The sequence below is a fragment of the Spermophilus citellus genome (genome assembly GCF_964194105.1).
Source record: "Spermophilus citellus genome assembly, chromosome: 10".
Classification (NCBI taxonomy): domain Eukaryota; kingdom Metazoa; phylum Chordata; class Mammalia; order Rodentia; family Sciuridae; genus Spermophilus; species Spermophilus citellus.
The window spans coordinates 71,830,493-71,847,669 of NC_138197.1; the positions used below are offsets into that span (position 1 = coordinate 71,830,493).

General features: G+C 51.3%; 2 protein-coding genes across 2 annotated transcripts; one reads left to right on the forward strand and one right to left on the reverse strand.

The window, feature by feature from the left end:
- Nucleotides 1–658: 658 nt before the first annotated feature.
- Nucleotides 659–5,798, forward strand: LOC308658230 (keratin, type II microfibrillar, component 5-like; the record flags this gene model as incomplete). The annotated part of the gene is made up of 6 exons (XM_081310827.1): nt 659–689; nt 1,397–1,452; nt 2,374–2,478; nt 3,933–4,153; nt 5,476–5,604; nt 5,780–5,798. The coding sequence occupies 6 exons, from the start codon at nt 659–661 to the stop codon at nt 5,796–5,798; spliced, it is 561 nt and encodes a 186-aa protein (XP_081166953.1).
- A 5,854-nt stretch (nt 5,799–11,652) lies between these two features.
- On the reverse strand, nt 11,653–16,342 carry LOC308657423 (keratin, type II cuticular Hb1; the record flags this gene model as incomplete). The annotated part of the gene is made up of 9 exons (XM_081309113.1): nt 11,653–11,888; nt 12,085–12,116; nt 12,388–12,608; nt 12,882–13,007; nt 13,208–13,372; nt 13,569–13,664; nt 14,384–14,444; nt 15,042–15,250; nt 15,974–16,342. 9 exons carry the CDS (start codon nt 16,340–16,342, stop codon nt 11,653–11,655), a joined length of 1,515 nt encoding a protein of 504 aa, XP_081165239.1.
- Between the last annotated feature and the right edge of the window lie 835 nt (nt 16,343–17,177).

Below are 17,177 nucleotides of genomic sequence, written 5' to 3' on the forward strand. Positions count from 1 at the left end.
ACACACATACACACATACCCATACACATATATACACACACATATATTATTCCAAATTATAATAAAATAACATTTAATCCCAGAGGCTGAGGAAGGAGGATCGTGAGTTTAAGGCCAGCCTAAGTAACTTAGTGAGGTCTTAAGCAACTTAGCTAGACCCTGCCTCAAGATAAAAAATAAAAATGGGCTAGGGATGGGCTCAGTGGATAAGCACCCCTGGGTTCAATCCCTGGTATAAAAAAATAAAAAAACTGTTTGATTGCCAGTAGCCCTAAGAACCTCTTGTTGAAGTGTGCCCACAGATAAGTACAAATATCTGTAACAGCGTGGTTTGTTACAAGAAACCAAAAAGCACATATGCACTACTAATAGGTAAATGAATAAGCACATTTGGAATGCTACACAACACTGAAAAATAAACAAAGCTTCATCAAAAGAGATAAATCTCAAATTACAACTCGAGAGAGAAAAAGCAAGTTGTTTTTAGAAGCACACAGTGAATCCCTAAACTATTACCTGGTTTCACCTATAAAGCTTAAAAGTAGGTGAAACCAGGTAATAGTTTAGGGATACTTGCATATGATAAATCAAAGAAAGGCAAGGAGAAGATTAACATAAAATCCCAGGGGAAGGGGCAGAGCCACGGATCATGGGTCAGCATGGGTCCCAAGGAGACTTTTGGAGGTACTGGTAAGCACACAGGTTTGTTATGTTATTGTTGCTATTTATATCATTGAACATATGTTACAGATGCTCTTTTGCAGTATGAGAACTTTATATAAAAAAAGAAAATATCAGTGGCAACTTGTGCTCTCTGGTCTGGCTCCCTCCACCAGTTTAGTCAGAGCCTCACCCCAGATTCCCTGCCAATTCTGGGAACTGCCATCCCCAGTCCAGTTTCTTACCTTCCTGTATCTTCCACATTGTTATCAGACTGGCTTTCGTAAATGACATTCCACATCAGGACACTCTCCTGATCAAGCACCTTCTGTAGCTCCCCATTGTACATGCCACAAGCCCAGACTCCCTAACTTCACTCATTTTCCCCCATCTGAAGTAGCCTTCTCTCTCTTCCAATTTCCTTCACTTTCCCACTTCAATCCAGGGACTTCCATTTTCCCATCTCGGCCACAGGATGGCCTCTTTCCATCCCATCTCTGAGACCTCCAGGTCAGAATTTTGCGATTGAAACAAGGTGACGTCACAAAGCCCCCAGGAAGGAGAGGCCTCAGTGGTGAGGATTCTGGAGCTCCTCGGGCGCTGGAGCTGGGCTTTGGTGTTCAAGAGAAACTGGAGGAAATGATAGCTCCTTTCACATGGTGAGACTTGTCCAGGTGACTCATGGGTCACCCAGGGATCAAGGGGGCTTAGATTCCACTCTGATCTGTGGGACCCAGTCAGGCACAAGCTTTTCTGCTGTGTCTACAATTTTTGGGAAAAGGAGCAGGACCGGGTAGGCAGTGGGGACACAGCAGAAATTTGTGGGTGAGGTTCCCACTGTCTGGGTTGTGAGTGACTTTACTGTCCCTCAGGGTATAAAATGCATTCTGGGGCTGGGGTTGAGGCTCAGTGGTAGAGCACTCGCCTAGCACGTGTGAGGCACCAGGTTTGATCCTCAGCACCACATAAAAGTAAATAAACAAAATAAAGGTATGTGTTCAACTACAACTAAAAAGATTTTTAAGACATGCATTCTGGCTCAGCACCTCTGAGCCCCTACTTCCGTGCCCACGGTAAATGGAATGAGTACCCACCTGCTTGCTCAGGGAAAGGTGACAGACGGTCGCCTCTACCAGGCCTACTTCACAGATTGACATGAGGCACCAATGAGATGGTGGCAGTAAAAGATTAGGAAAAGTGTCAGGCACTGTGCCCAAGCTGTTTACGTATTGCACATGGAGGCAACAGTGCCACCAACTTCATTTCCTGTAGGCCGCGCTCCCCATAGTATTCTTGGTTGGAGAAAGGAGATGGTGCTTGGGTCCCCGTCACGGGGTTCTGATTTATCGCATTCATCAAGTTAAGTGGGTTTCCTCATATTCCTAGATTTGAAAAAAGTATTTTTAAAATTAGGAATCATTTTAAAATTTTATCGAGTGCTTTTAATATTCATTTTGGTGGTCACATGAGATAAAGTGTGATAATTGGTGTGGAGTGTGGACTGGCTTTGGCATCTCCTGGCTGGGCTGCCTGGTGCAGCCAACTACCCTAGAGACAAGAAAGATTGCCAGCCCCTTTTTAGGTGGACATACAGATGACCACAGAAGTGAGCTGGCCGTCTGTGACGACCATGGAGGGTGGACACCGGAGCCATGGGTCCTGATCTCCTGGTTCTCCTCCCTGACCTCTGCTCTCCTCTCCTGCCCACCCCCAGTGTGAGGAGATGGAGATGGCCACACAGAAGCACACGCAGGGCCCGAGGCACAGCAAGGAGGATCTGAACAGGCTTAACCAGGCCATTCAGCAGCTGGCTGTGGAGGTGGATGGTGCTAAGGGTCAGGTGTGTGGGCGTAGGGGTGGCAGGCTGGTGACGGTGGGAGGGTGCCCATTGTTTATGACAACTATTCCAGACCCTCCCATCCTTTAGACAGAAACCCTCCAGAGTTTTCTATTTGTAAATGTGTGAGCAAACAGAAGCAGGCTGCATGCCTACCTTTGCCTGGAACTCTAGGTACGTCATGTGGGTAACTAGCGTATAAAAAATATGTATGAATATGATTATTTGTATAGTTATGTTCATATGAGTATGTATATTTCAGAAGTTGCAAGATTTTTACCTAGAATTCCTGTTTTCTTTAAAACATGAAGATCTGGCCATATTAAGCTGGTAACATTAGACTGGAGAAGAGACATCTCTTTCTTCTCCATCTTCTTCTCATAGGGTACAAGTTCAGGGGTGCTGCAGGGCCTACCACTCCCAACTGCATCTTTGGGTACCTAGGCCGAAGACCCTTTGCCATTTCACACCCTGGCTTCACTCTGTGATCCTTGTGGAAGAGAAAAGGTGTAGAACCCTTGCCTAGAGAACCAAAAGATAGAAAGCTCCAGAGGGTTCCTGGTGTCATCAGGGAAATGGAAGAGAGTGTGTTTCTCTGTGGAACTGGATATACTGATGTCTGTTTAACACTGGGCCTTCACCTCTAGTACTTCTAGCCAGGCAGGCCCCTGCAGACATTTGTGTTTGTGACTTGAGCTTTGGGCCTTAGGAAGAAGAGGATCCTGATGGATGCTTCCTTTCTCCTAATCTCTCTCTCCCTCCCAGCCCTCTTTTCTTCCCCACTATCCTTCTTTGTTACGCACCCCCTGGAAGGGCTCCTCCTCCTGCTTCCAATCTTGTCTAACTTTCTGCAAATGCAAGTATCTCAGGCCTGAGGGACATTCCCGGTGAAGCTTTGCTCTTGTCCAGGCACTGATGACTTTAAGGGGGCAGGGCTGGCAGGGTGGGTGGGGTGGGCCTGTCATGGTTCACCTCCCTGGTGAGGCAGCCTGTTCCCCAAGCAGCAGGCTTGCCTCAGGCTTCAGTATTTGTTACTATTATTATTTTTCTCAGAGACCCCATACTTTAGTGTCTGTGGGGGAAGGTATTCTTTCTATTGGTTTTCCTCATGAAACATGAACACCAGTAGCATTCGATGCTTCCTGGATCCTAGCTCCCATGAGGGGTGTCACCAAGCTAGATTGCAAAGCGCTCTCTCTCAGTCATCCCAGATGGCTGGCCCCAAATCTCCACCCCGATTGCAGGGGGTGGGTGGATTGTTTTGTATCCTGCAGTCTAGACACAGGCCTAGCACAGGCCTGTTACCTCTCCTCACAATCATGGACAATCTCCAATCCCTCACTGGCCCTTTCACCCCTGAGAAAGATCTGAATCCTTGAGGGCAGAAGAGTGGAGGCCAAGGATGTCTTCTGTCCCTGGTTTTCCTTCACCCTCAGCCCTATGAACTAGAGAAAGCCAAGGACCTGGCAGCCCTGCAGGAGGAGGGCGCCTCAGGAGGTGCTAAGGGCAAGCTGGCCTGGCTGGAGGGCGCCCTGCAGCGGGCCAAGCAGGACATTGCGCGGCAGCTGCGCGAGTACCAGGAGCTCATGATTGTCAAGTTGGGCCTGGACTTCGAGATCGCCACCTACCGCAGACTTCTGGAGAGTGAGGAGAGCCGGTGAGGGGAGAAGGTGCTTCTGGTAGCTGTGGGTGAGCAGGGCATGGCAGAGCGGCCACAACCCTTGTTAGATGGGGAGGGGTCACCTGGAGGGTAACCGGTTCTTCTGGAGCCAGTTTCCCCACCTTCTTACAGCCTGGGAACAAAAGGGCTCTGCTAATGAGGACCCTTGGCACTGGGGAGGGGGGTGATCCCACAAGTATCTTGCCCCTCCCCCACCCCCATGTCAGACAGCAGGGGCCAGTTTGTCCATCAAGACAGCTGCAGAGACCAGGGGTGGGGGGATAAGGTTTCTAGTGTGATGTGCCTTCATCTCTGCCTCTCTTCCTCAGGCTTGGGAATGCTTTTTTAAAAGGAACAGGTAGGGCTGGCTTGTCACTGTAGACAGCAATAGGAACCAAGCATTTCCAGTGTGAACTGGGTAGGCCAGGCTGAGGGGCAGACAGGCGTGAACTCCCAGCAGGTGGGAGCCACATAGGCATGCTGCAATGATCATCTCCTTTAATCCCTGCAAAAGCCCAGGGGGGGAGGAATTACTACCCTTACACAAGGGACAAGTCTCAGGGCAGGTAAATGACAACCTCAAAGACACACAGGTAAAAAGTGATGGTGTGAGGCTTCACAACATTCTTTAGATCACTGAGCTGTCTCCTCTGTGGTCTCCCTTATAAGTTTAAAATGCCCCCCTTCTAGTTTCCAAGATCAGTTGAGGCTAAAGAAAGGGGGCGATCTTTTGCTTTCTTCTCCTCCAAGAAGTCATCCACTGAAGTAAGTCATATGGATGAAAGCAGGAGGAACTGAGTTTAAAGGTCCGGAAGGAATTTTGACGAAAAGGCTGTGGGGATCAGACAGACCCATGGAGCTTGCAGGATGGAAGTCTCTTGGCTTGGGTCAGAGCGTCCGTCTTGGAGAATGGAGAGTATCAAACTTAGTATATAGATTCACTTACCTTCTTGCTTCTCCCCACAGGCTTGGTCTGGGATTTGGGGCAGGGAATGTGGGTAAGTAAACAATGTACCTTGCGCAGAGGCCAACTCTTGTATTCCCCCACCCCCATTTTGGATGCTTCCAACCTGAAGGGTATTTCTGTCCTTACATTTGTGCCTGCCGTCTCTGTGCAGCTTGCCTTGGTTGGGGACCCTTCTTCTCTTGGGGGCGGTTCTTTGTGTGTGTTGGGGGAAGGCTCTGTGAATCTGTTTCTTTGGGGGCAGTTTGCACAAGTGTGGTGGGGAGGGTCTGGGTATCTGTTCCCTGTACGTCGGTCTTCTGGGCGGGGCGGGCACCGGAGGGCTTCCTTCCTTCTCACACCGCTCTCTGCCCAGCCCTGGGCAGCGCTGCGGCCAGCAGGCCATTGACCTCGAGCCCCTCCCGCCTGCTGGCGCCTCGAGCCTGCTCCGGCTCCCTGGACGCGAGCGCCCCCAGCGGCGGTTGTGCGCGCTGCGGCCGCCCAGGTTGCGACGGGGGCTTCAGCTGCAGTGGCTCCCGCGGATGCTGAACCGTTCTTGCCAGCTCCGGAGAAGACGAGGAATCCCAACTTCTGCCCCCAGAGGAACCTCAAGTTCTGGCCCTTTTGTCTCAGATGCCCTCTCCCATGGAGCTAGCCCTCTCTCCACCTCTTCCTCTCAGTCCTCGCTGCGGAGCGTAAGGTCTAGGAACGAAGCTTACAGAACTGTGACAGATCTGTCCCCAGTGCAGGAAGTCTGGTCGCTGGTGCCATGGAGTAGGCGTAGACTGTGGCTTCCCTGCACCCAGCACCCTGCAGCTCTGAGCTGCCCTAACCCCTCTTTTCCAGGGACTCCTCCTTTACAATAAAAGTTCTGTAGTGACTGAGCTGCTAGGATTTATTCCCCAGGCCACCCCCGCAACAAAAACCAAGTTTGGCCCCATTGGCAGGAGGGGGGGGGGCAATACCAGGAAGCAACTCTCCCCTTGTGGTGTGTGGCCCACATGACTGATGTTCGGTAACTTGCTATTGGTCCTTAGGATGGGGAGGGCAAATCAGAGGGCCCTTGGGGAAAACCAAGAGAAGGGGAAATTCCTCCAGGAGGGTCTAGCCTGGATTCTGCAGTCAGCTCTCTTGGGTAGAGTTGCTGAGGACAGTATTTATTCAGCCACTCCTTTACTCTATCAATATTTCTTGAATGGCCTCCCAGGGTCTTGCACAGTGTTTGGCACTGGGGTGTGTGACCATGAGCAAGACATTCTAGACCTGGCTCTTTGGAGATGATTTCCTATCCCAGGAGGAGACAATCATAAACAAGGAAACAGACCAGAAAGAGAGGAGAGTGGGGTGAAGTGAGTGAGGGCTGCCTGTTTTCTGCTGCCCTGACAAGGTACTTGAGGACAGGCTCTGAAAAGAGGGCCTCCACAGGCAGCACTGGGGGAGATGAACACAATTGGGCAGCCCAGGCCTGAGTTCTGGTTTAGCAAGTGACCTTAGAGTGGCAGAGGGCAGCATGGGTACCTATATACTTCCAGGTCTAAGAATTAGTGTGATTTGAGGTTTTGCAAGGCAACCGGACTTTGGGGGAAGAAGATGGGATAGTTTGGGGTGGAGTAGCCAGAGCAAGGCCGAGTTTCTGGGCTCTTTCCTTACCATGCAAACTGGGGAGAGCAGCTTCTTCTTAGTAAACTCACATTCTTTTCTGTTGCACAAAGGATTACATCACCAGTGTGTCTTGGGAACAATAGTTCCTGCTTTCTATGTCTCTGGGTGGGGCTAAGGTGCGTCATTCGCCAGAGGCCCTTCGCTTTACCTTTTAAGGTACTCTAGTGCCAGACTGTCTGCTGTGTTTTCCTGTTTCTCTGTCCTGAGAACAGGTATTCAAAAGTCCCCCTTCCTGGGTAAATAGAACAGTCTCATGCAAAAGGAATGAGAGAGAAACTTGGCTGGTAGGTGGCCCCCACCTGAGAGGCAGGGCACGTGGCCCTGCTGGGCTCATGTTAACCACACTGGATCAAAGCTGACCTACACCAATAGTATAAATATTCCTCCTACGATTCCCAATGCAAAACGGCTGCCTGAAAGCAGACTGCCCTGTTGCCAGATACTGGATCCAGCTCCATATTCTTGCATTTTGCTGGGAGGTAATGAGATTCTGTGATTTTCAAGGCCAGTTTTTCCAGCTCCTGCTGCCATGAGCATGTCGATGAAAGAACTTGGTGGGAAGTGCAGACAGAAATGTCCCTGAGGACTGTGGGCAGGGTTTCAGGTGTGTGTTTGCAGCCTGCATTTCTAAGGACTGAGCCTGCATCCTGCTTCCAGAACCCTAAGCCTGAACTTGCCTCTGATGTCCAAGAGATCCCCAAGGTCACTGGGGTCAGGTTAAAGTCTCTAGGCCAGGGCCTTGTGGGTCACCAGCAATGTTTGTGGTTTGGGGACCCATGAGAGACTACCATGGCCATGGGCCACATTCCAGTCTGGGGTGGGAGAAAATGCCTGGTGCTTTTATGGAGAGTCATTCACCAGTCCAATTGCATGCTCCCTGAGTCAGGTGATTTTTGAAGGGAGGACCGTCACCAGTCAGTCACTGCTTCTTGGCATCAGGGGACAATAAGGAATCAGCTTTCTGTTGGTGTCACACACCTGCCTCACATTTCATAGCACTCAAACAAGCGGGATGCTATCTTAGCTGTGTCCACAGGCTCTATTTGAGTCTCCCGAGGGCGGTGACTGTCTCATTCATCTATACTCAGTGCCTGCCACAGAGTGGATGTGAATGGGGAACGAAGGCTTTATGATTCAGGTTAATCTAACCCATCACTATCTACCCTGCTGTCCAGAACCCCACCCCACGTCCTTTCTGTTTTGGTTAAACATCCCCAGCTGCCTCAACTCTACTGAAGTTTATCTCAGTCTCTAATGGGTCCTATTTTCCTACCATTATCATGCCTCACCTCACATAACTCTTCAGAAGTCTTCTGTGGTAACCCCATGTTCAAGATATCAACCAAACCTGCTTGGAGTAAGGAAGGAAAGACCTGGAGTCTGCTCCAGTCTTGATGTTACCTGGACCAAACTCTTCCCCTATTTCTGGGTCTCAGTCCCACCCCACATCAGACTTCAGATCTAATTGGTAAAGTGATTTTTCCTTCCTACTTATTCTCTATGAGTCAAAGTTTATCTGTAAAATAGAATAGTACTTTCGCAGGGTGTTTGAGAACAAAAGACATTCCTGTATGTAAAGAGCTTATAAAGTACTTAAAATGATAAGAGTTAAATGCATTAATATTTTTAGTTATTGGAGTTCTGTGGAAGTTTTTTGAGGGATGCTGGCAATTGAACTCAGGGCCTTACACATATTAAGCACACACTGTACCATTGAGTTCTACCCCCAGCCCTTTAGAAACACTTTGAATACCTTTAAAGAAGGATGTCAAAACCCTAAGGCCCTCTGATCTCTCTGTTCCAGCTGGAGCTAAAGAGACAGATGGGCAAGAGAGGTAGGCAGGCAATCCCAAGGGTTAGAACAATGACTCCCTAGCCAGAGGGCATCTCCCCAGAACAGCAACCAGCAGCACCTGCCCATAACTATTCCCACCTGGGCCTGTCTCCATCGGTGATCCCTGCCCTACTACCACACCCACATGTACCCAAAACCCCTCTCTTCAGCACATGTACACATCTGTGTGCCTGGTCACAAACACAGAAACCTTCACAGTCACACATGAGCTTCCACACAGCTGGTAGAGTTGAGAGAATACCCAGATATAATCACGCTGCTTCACTCACAGCCACCTGTAGACCCAGAGTCATGCAGTTTGAGCAGATGCGTAGATAGCACGTACCCACGCAGCACAGTTGCAGCCAGCCTACACTCCCCATTTCTCTCCAGCCCCAAGACCTCTCCTACCTCTCCTAAAAAAAAAAGTTTTAAAAAATTGGTTCTTTTTAGTTATACATGACAGCAAAATCCGTTTTGACAAAATTATACAAACATGGAATACATTTTATTCTAGTTAGGATCTCATTTAACAGAGCTTTAAATTGATAAGAGATCTTAGCAGTCATCCAGTCTAGATTAGATTGTATATAGTACATAAATTATATATAAATTATTATATGTAATAATTATATAAACTATTAGCTATATAAACCAAATATATAATTTACATAAATATTATAATTTATATATAAATATGTGAATAGAATATATAAATGTAATATATAATATAGATTATATCACATAATCTATATTATTCTACAATATAGAGTATATATTATAATCTATATAAATTATATGAAAATTATTTTATATAATTATATACATTATTATATATAAATTAAATAAACATAAATTAAATATATATAATTTGTATTATATAGCATATAATACATAATCTCTATTACATTATAATACATATAATCTAGTCCAGACTAGATTAATGAATACATTGAAGCCCATGGAGGGGGGAGGGGACCTGCTAATGGTCACACAGTGAAGAGGTCCATTTTTGTGACTGTTCCACACATGGACATGATGTGTTCACCTTTGCTTCTCTGCCTGAGCCTCTCCAGCAGCAGGATCCTGGAGGGAGGAGAGGGTTGTGGAGCTGGACTGGGAAGGAGAGATAAGACTTGGAGTAGGTGAGGGAATGAAAGTATGGCAGAGCTTCAAGGACCAATTGGGTTGATAGGACCAGTGGCACAGGAGGGGAGGAGGGATCAGGTGGCAGAGATGGGGAGTCCATCAGGACTGGAGATGTAGGTGACTTCTGGACTGGGGAGGGATGGAAGTGAGGAGCTGGTGTTTGGGCTTCAGGATGCTATCTTAACTAGGCCTGCTTCTCAGCAGTGTGGTGTCACAGTACAGAGAGCTGGTTACAACACCAGCCCACTATGGAACTCTGCGAGGCTCTGTCCTGCTCAGAATTTCATGAGAAATGTCCAGGAGACCTTAGCTTGATTCCTTATAAGAGCCTTTCTTAAGGCCGCTCACTTCTCCTTTCTCAGTATTCTATTTTCTCAAATTTGTCTTGTCCCGAGGCAGAGGAATTCCATTTCTACTAATTTTTTTGGCCCTGGGACTTGACGTTTAGAGATTCACCCTGCTCTAAAGATGCTTGTTCAGGAACTCACCAGGGCCCATGGTGCTGCTGAGCTGCCAACCCCACCCCCTAACACATAACACTTGCAAAACCCTCGACAGTGTTGTGAATACTTCCCTGACCAAGGGAGCTCACTGGTCCAGAAGAGGTGGAGATTTCTCCATGTACTTGTAATTTCTGATCATGAATGAGTGTGATAAGAGGCTGGCCATGGCCCTGACCCCTGGAGACACTTCTACTTTGCATTCTGCAAAAGAATAACACTAATGACAAATGCATATAGTGATAATTTTGTGGCAGGCATTAAGTGTTTTATGTTTAAAATACTAAATTGACCTTGAGGTAAGTGCTCTTTTATTGTTATTTTAGAAATATGCCAATAGGAACAGAGAGAACTAGCACATTGCCTGAGTTCCTGAGTCATTTTGGACCCAGGCAGCCTGGATCCAGAGTCTCTGCTCTCACCTCTGGGCCACATCATGTTTCTGTGTGTAGTTTTCTGTCTTTGAGGCAATGCAAACCTTTGAGGCAATGCATCTCCAAACCTCAAAGAGACTCCATTTAAAAAAAAAGAAAGCCATGTCAAAGGCTTTTTGAAACTTTAAATCATATTCATGTATCTACCCCTAAAGAATTCCAATAAATTACCCAGGTATGAGTCTTCACCAACAAAGCAGTGAGTGATGTTTCCTTAAGTTTTGAGTCATGACAGAATCTAACACTCATTATCCACCAGTTTACAGACGTGCGCAGGATGTCTTTGAGGTAGCTCCGGTCTAGTGGAATGAGCCCTAGAGAGACACACAGGGTTCAAACCATAGTTCAACCACTCAACCAAGTGGAAAGCTGGTTACCACAGATCTCCACTTTTGATCTCTTCATCTGTGAGATGTACCGTTGAGGTTGTGTGGGTAAAATCATTAAAGTTGTGTGGACCAAATTCCATCATGTAGAGCCTAGCACAAACCCTGGCTAAGTCAGACTGTTGTGAGCCCAGGGGTAAGGGAAAGTCCTGGAGGCAGCCCTGGGTCTTTATCTGATCCATGTGACTCTGAGGCCCTTCTCAACCCCCAGCACCTGAGGAGCTTAACAGACTTGCACACAAGGTCCACTGTTGGCTACATTGATTTATTGGAAGCACAGTAAGACAGAGATGAACAGGGCAGAAAAGGAAGGGGGAGGCTGGGGGGGGGGGCTCCAGCCTGGGCCCCGTGGTATCCCAGGGTATGGCCCTGGTCCTGGTCCTCCCCTTTCTAGGCTCTAAGGGGACTTCTTCTCGGTCAGCAGAGCCCAGGAGCAGGGGATCACACAGGGAAACCAAAGGGGCTGGGAGCGGAAGGGACCCATCAAAGTGCAGAAGCAATGGAGCCCTTGCCTCAGGCCCTTAGGCTGAGAGGGGCTGAACTGGCTCCTCAGGAGAAAGGCCAGGGCCTGGGCTGCAGCCTATGCGACTAACATTTCCGGCAGCTGCTGGAGCAAGAGCCCACTCCGAAGGAGCTAATGCCACAGGAGCCCACTCCGCAAGTGCCCAGGCCGCAGGACGTGACGGAATTGCAGGGCGCACACATTCCAGTGTTCACCACCAAGTTGCCGCTGCAGGGGGCGTTGCAGGCGCTGCCAGTGACCGGCCTGGAGCCAGACACACAGAGGTCCCCACACGTGACTCCGCCTCGGGAGCTGCTGACACCTGCAGTCCCAGAAGGCTGAGTCAAAACTGGGAGGCAAGGCAAGGCATCCCACTTCCCCAAGGGCATCTCCTCATGGTTTTTCTGGTTGTCCCTCCTGAAGTGACATTTATGTTCTGCTCTTACTGCTATCCCTCTTTCCATACACCTCCCCCACAAGAAGGGGGAGATCTGTTCCCTATGGGCCCCAATACTCACAGACATTCACAGCCCCAACGCCTTCACACAACCTGAGGGTGGACAAGAAAAGGAAATTAGTGACCAGCCCCAGTTGCAAACAGAGCTCTCCAAAGTCTTAGGGTGGGATCCACAAGGAAGTCTCAACAAATTAGGAGCCAAGGCCCAGAGGGAGCGGGTTGACCATATACACCCTACCTTCCCAAGGTGATAAATCTTAGGTGTTACCCCCAGAAATCTTGACCTTTGATGAACCAAGGAAAAGATAGGGTCTAGGCAAGGTATCAGTACTAGGGACACAAACATCCAGGGACTGGGACCCACCTCTGCTCCTCGCCCTCCAGCAGGCGCCTGTAGGTGGCGATCTCGATGTCCAGGCCCAGCTTGGAGTTCATCACCTCCTGGTACTCCTTCAGCAGGCAGGCCATGTCCTGCTTGGCCTTCTGCAGGGCGCCCTCCAGCTCAGCCAGCTTGCAGCGGGCATCGCTCAGGGCCGCCTCGCCCTGCTGCTCAGACTGGGTCACTGCGGTCTCCAGCTTGTTGTTCTAGAGACCCAGAGGAGAACAGGGGAGGTTATGGTCCCTGAGTGTGTGTATATGTCATTGCCTGGATGTGCCCAGGGTCTCCTCACAGCTGGGAACAGCCCAGAAACAGGCCCTCTTGCCTTGTTCACCTGGATCACCCAGATTGACCACCCTGGGGACCTGGTCAGGCAGATGGGCTGCAGAATGAGTGGTGAGGCCCACATAGGGCACAGCCTGGCTGTGTGGCACAGGGCAGGGCCCAGCCCCCCTGCTGTTGGGCACGGTGAGCCATACCTGGCACTTGGCATTCTCAATCTCAGCCGTGAGCCTCTGGATGATGCGGTTCAGCTCATTGATCTCCTCCCTGGTGCGGCGCAGGGTCTCCCCGTGCCTGATCACTGTGGCCTTCATCTCCTCGCACTGGGGGAGGCAGACATGCTCTGAGGCTCAGCATGGGGCACCCTGAGCCTGTGCAACCAGCCAGCCAGCCCTGCCCTGGCCCCAACCTCAGAGCTGTCTGTCCTCCCCTCACCACCTCAGGGCATCAGAGTCCCCAGGCAAAGAGGCCTTGTTCCCCTGCCACTGCCACATGCACGAGGCAAGGGTCCTGAGCCCCTCACCTTGCTGCGGTACCAGGACTCGGCCTCAGCACGGCTGCGGTTGGCAATGTCATCATACTGAGCCTTGATCTCAGCCACGATGCAGTCCATGTTCAGGTCTCGGCTGTTGTCCATCTTGACGATGACTGAGGTGTCAGAGATGTGGGACTGGAGAATGCGGATCTCCTGCAGGAGGAGCATGGGGACATGTCAGAGGCTCCTTGAGACCAGATCTCAACCCAGCACACCATGCCCAACTTCTCAGGCTCCCTTGGTCCCCAGACCCTGCCTGATCACACAATCCAGGCCTGGAGCCCCAGACACAAATCCCTGTCCACCTCCCCACTCCCTCTAGCCCTCAGCCCGGCCTAGCGACCCTCACCTCCTCATACAGTCGCCTCAGGAAGTCAATCTCCTGGGTCAGCGCCTCTGCGTTGGCCTCCAGGTCTGACTTGCGCAGGTAGGCGCAGTCCACGTCCTGGGAAGATGGGTGGGGGTGAGCTCAGAGGGTCCCTGAAGATTGTGCCTCTAAATGCCTCTTTCCTCTTACCCCTTCCATTCACGCCAGGGGAGAAGGATCCCTACTGTCTCTACCAGCAAGCCATCTCCTGCCTTCTGACTCTCCCCAGATGCACCCAGCAACCTCCTCAACTGTGACAACAAACCTTTGGTGCCTTGGACATGGCCCACCTGCCTGGCAGGACCCCTCCCACCTCTCCTTTTTACCCCTCCTGCTGTAGGAAGCCTGCCCAGGGGACCCCTCAGTTCTGCCACCTGGTCCTTCCCTAGCCCCCAGCAGTCCCCCAAGTGGCCCCCTGACCACTCCTGGTCCTACTGCATCATCCCTAGGCTCTGGGGTCAGATCTTTGCTTTGTCGTCAGACTTTCAGCGTGCCAACGGACCACACCACTCCCAACAGACAGACTAAACTCCTGGACTCCAGGGGACCCCAGCCACAGACCTCCTAGGCACCCAGAGGTCAACACAGCCACCCCCTCGCCCCAGGGCAGGTGCGAGGGGTCATTTCCCTTGTCACAGCCCTAGGTGTGCCATTTGATGGTCTGCCTCTCTGGGCACTGCCCATCCTGATGTGGAGAGGTCACTGCACCCACCCTGAGGTTGAGCCCCCACGGTGACCCCAAAAGAGTCTGCCCCCAAATCCCTCATGGCTCTGCTTCCCTCAGCCATGCGACTCACCTTCTTCAGAGCCACAAACTCATTCTCAGCTGTGGCCCTCAGAGAAACTTCCTCCTCATACCTGAGATGGGAGAGAGGGGAGGTGAGGGCAGGGCAGTGTCCACAGTTCCCACCCCGCAGGCCAGCCAGGGGCTGGGGAGGGAAGCCCACACCGCTGACCCCAGCCGCCCTGCCAAGTCCTTGCTGGTTGGAGTTGGGGTGTCCGGGATCCTCTCTCCACTCTGAGTTGGGGATGGAGAGGGCTCCTGTGGGACCTTCCAGTCCCAGTGCCAAGGCTACACTGAGGTCCCCTCAGGAGGCAGAGAAGGGAGTGGACACTATGGCCTCTGGGGTACTGCAGCCAGCGCCCTCTGCCATGGTGTCAATCCTAGCTCAGCTGTGAGGTGTCATAGACCCAGAGGAACTCAGAACTGAGCACCAAGGCAGGGGGCCACCTAGAGTGCCTCAGAGGATGGAAGGCTGAGGTGGGTGCAGAGCACTCCAGGCCTCAGGGCTGCTCTCAGGCAGGTGTGGACGGTCACAGCTCCATGAACAGGTCCTGCACTCCCTCAGCCTGCGCTGGGCCACACACCCTCCCTGGGCATTCTCATCATCTGTGCCAAGGGCTCTCCCAAAGCCAGTCTGTGGGGGAAGGGACACCAGAGCCGGCCCCACTCACTTCTTCTTGTAGCCCTCCAGCACCTCCCGCACGTGGTTGAGCTCTGAGGCCAGCCTCCCGCTGTCGGCCTCCGCATAGTCGGCCTCCCGCCTCAGGGTCTCGATGTAGCCCTCGAACAGGGGCTCCAGGTTGCTCTCGCAGCACTTGCGGTTCTGGTAGAACTGCAGCTTGGTCTCCAGCAGCTTGTTCTGCTGCTCCAGGAAGCGCACCTGCCATTCGGGGTGGTGGAGAGAAGGGATCAGGGGTCAGCCAGCTCTTGGCATGGGGGTGATTGTTTGAAGGGGCCTCTGACCCTGGAGCTCACCAGAGGTCAGGCAGAGGTGGGCCCTGAGAACAGGACAAGTTCTCCCTTTCCTGATCCTGATCCATGGTGGGAACCAGGGGCTGGTGGAGATATGTGCCTGTTCTCATGTGAGCCCAGTTCCCCATCCAGATGGATCCAAGTGACACATGTCAGGGGCCAGGTTCAGGGCTCAGCACCCCTACTCTGAAGGCAGTGAGGCTGGAGCTCTCAGCCAGCACCCCACATTCAGACCCCATCATGGGGTTCTGGTGTGGGCATCATAGAGCTAATGTCAGGCCATCCAGAACAGAGCTGGGCTATCCTGCCCTCCCCCACTTCTTCTGGCAGACATCCCTTCCTGCCCCAACCTGGCCCACCTTCAGTCTGGACCAGTCTCAGCAGCCACTGATGCATCCCTCTTATACTTCCTGCAGTCCAACTTGTGCCTAGATAAGACTGTTCACTCCATTTCCCCACACAATCTGCTTCTCTGACTGACAGTTGAGTCTTTCTGGGTTTGTGTCTGTGTCCCATCAGACTGTGGTCTCAATGATGTAAGGTCATTCTGCTTCTTCCTCCTGTCTCAGTGTTCAGGCCTGGCTGTGCACCTGTGTTGGGGATCAGGAAGGGTGCGATCCAGGACACCCACCTTGTCGATGAAGGCAGCGAACCTGCTGTTGAGGCACTTGATCTGCTCCTTCTCCTCGTGCTTCACGCACTGCGCATTGGGGTCGATCTCCAGGTTGAGGGGCGCCAGCAGGCTCTCGTTGACGGACACGGAGGTGATGCAGGGTGGGCTGGGTCCGCACACGCCGCCAGAGCGGTAGCCGAAGCTGCGTCCGCAGGAGCCCGAGCGGAAGGCTCCGCAGACGCTGCGGCTGCCGAAGCCCCCGGTGATGCCGCGGTAGCAGGAGATGCCGCGGTAGGGGGCGGCGGTGATGCAGCAGCGGCCTGGCCGGGGCCCGCAGGCTGAGGCGCAGCTGAAAACTCGGCCTCCGAATCCTGATCCGCAAGTCATGGTGCTTCTGAAGGTGTTTGCTGCAGAGGTGAAGATGGGAGGGCTGGAGTCGTGGTGGAAACTCCAATGTGCTGGTCTGGGCACCCCAGTCCTATTTATGCCCAGCTTCTGAACGGGCTTGGCTATGAAGATGGATTGGGGCAATTTGAGCTTTATGGGCTTGGGCGGTTAGCCTTGTCCAACCCCTCTCCAGAATGTACTTTAATGGTGGAGTGGCCCGCACCCTCTTCTTTGTAAAGCCTTTGGGCCCTTGGGGACTCAGCATGTTTCCACTTCAAAGTGCCTTGCTGGCAGCCATGCACCCAACGCGCACTTGAGGCATAGAGGAGGGCTGTGCAGAGGACCAGCAGAGGGGAGAATGGGGCTTGGGGAAGGGGACTTGTGACTAGAGTGTGATGTATGGAGGAAGGGACCTGGGACAGACTGAGGCATTTACAAATAACAACTGGCTATCTCCATTCCACAGTTAGTGAAGTTCGTTGGTTCATTTATTCCTTCTTTCTTTTATTTATTTTTTTCTAATTAGTTATATATGACAGTAGACTGCATTTTGCTTCATTGTACACAAAGGGAACACAACTTTTCATTTCTCTGGTTGTGCACTATGCAGAGCCACACCATTTGTGCATTCATACGTGTACTTAGCTTAATGATGTCCATCTCATTCCACCATCTTACCTACCCCTGTGCCCCTCCTTTCCCCACCTCCCCTTTGCCCAATCCAAAGTTCCTCCAGTCTTTGAAATTTATTTATTTATTTATTTATTTAATGTGGTGCTGAGACTTGAACCCAGTGCCTCACATGTGCTAGGCAAGCCCTCTGCCACTGGGCCAG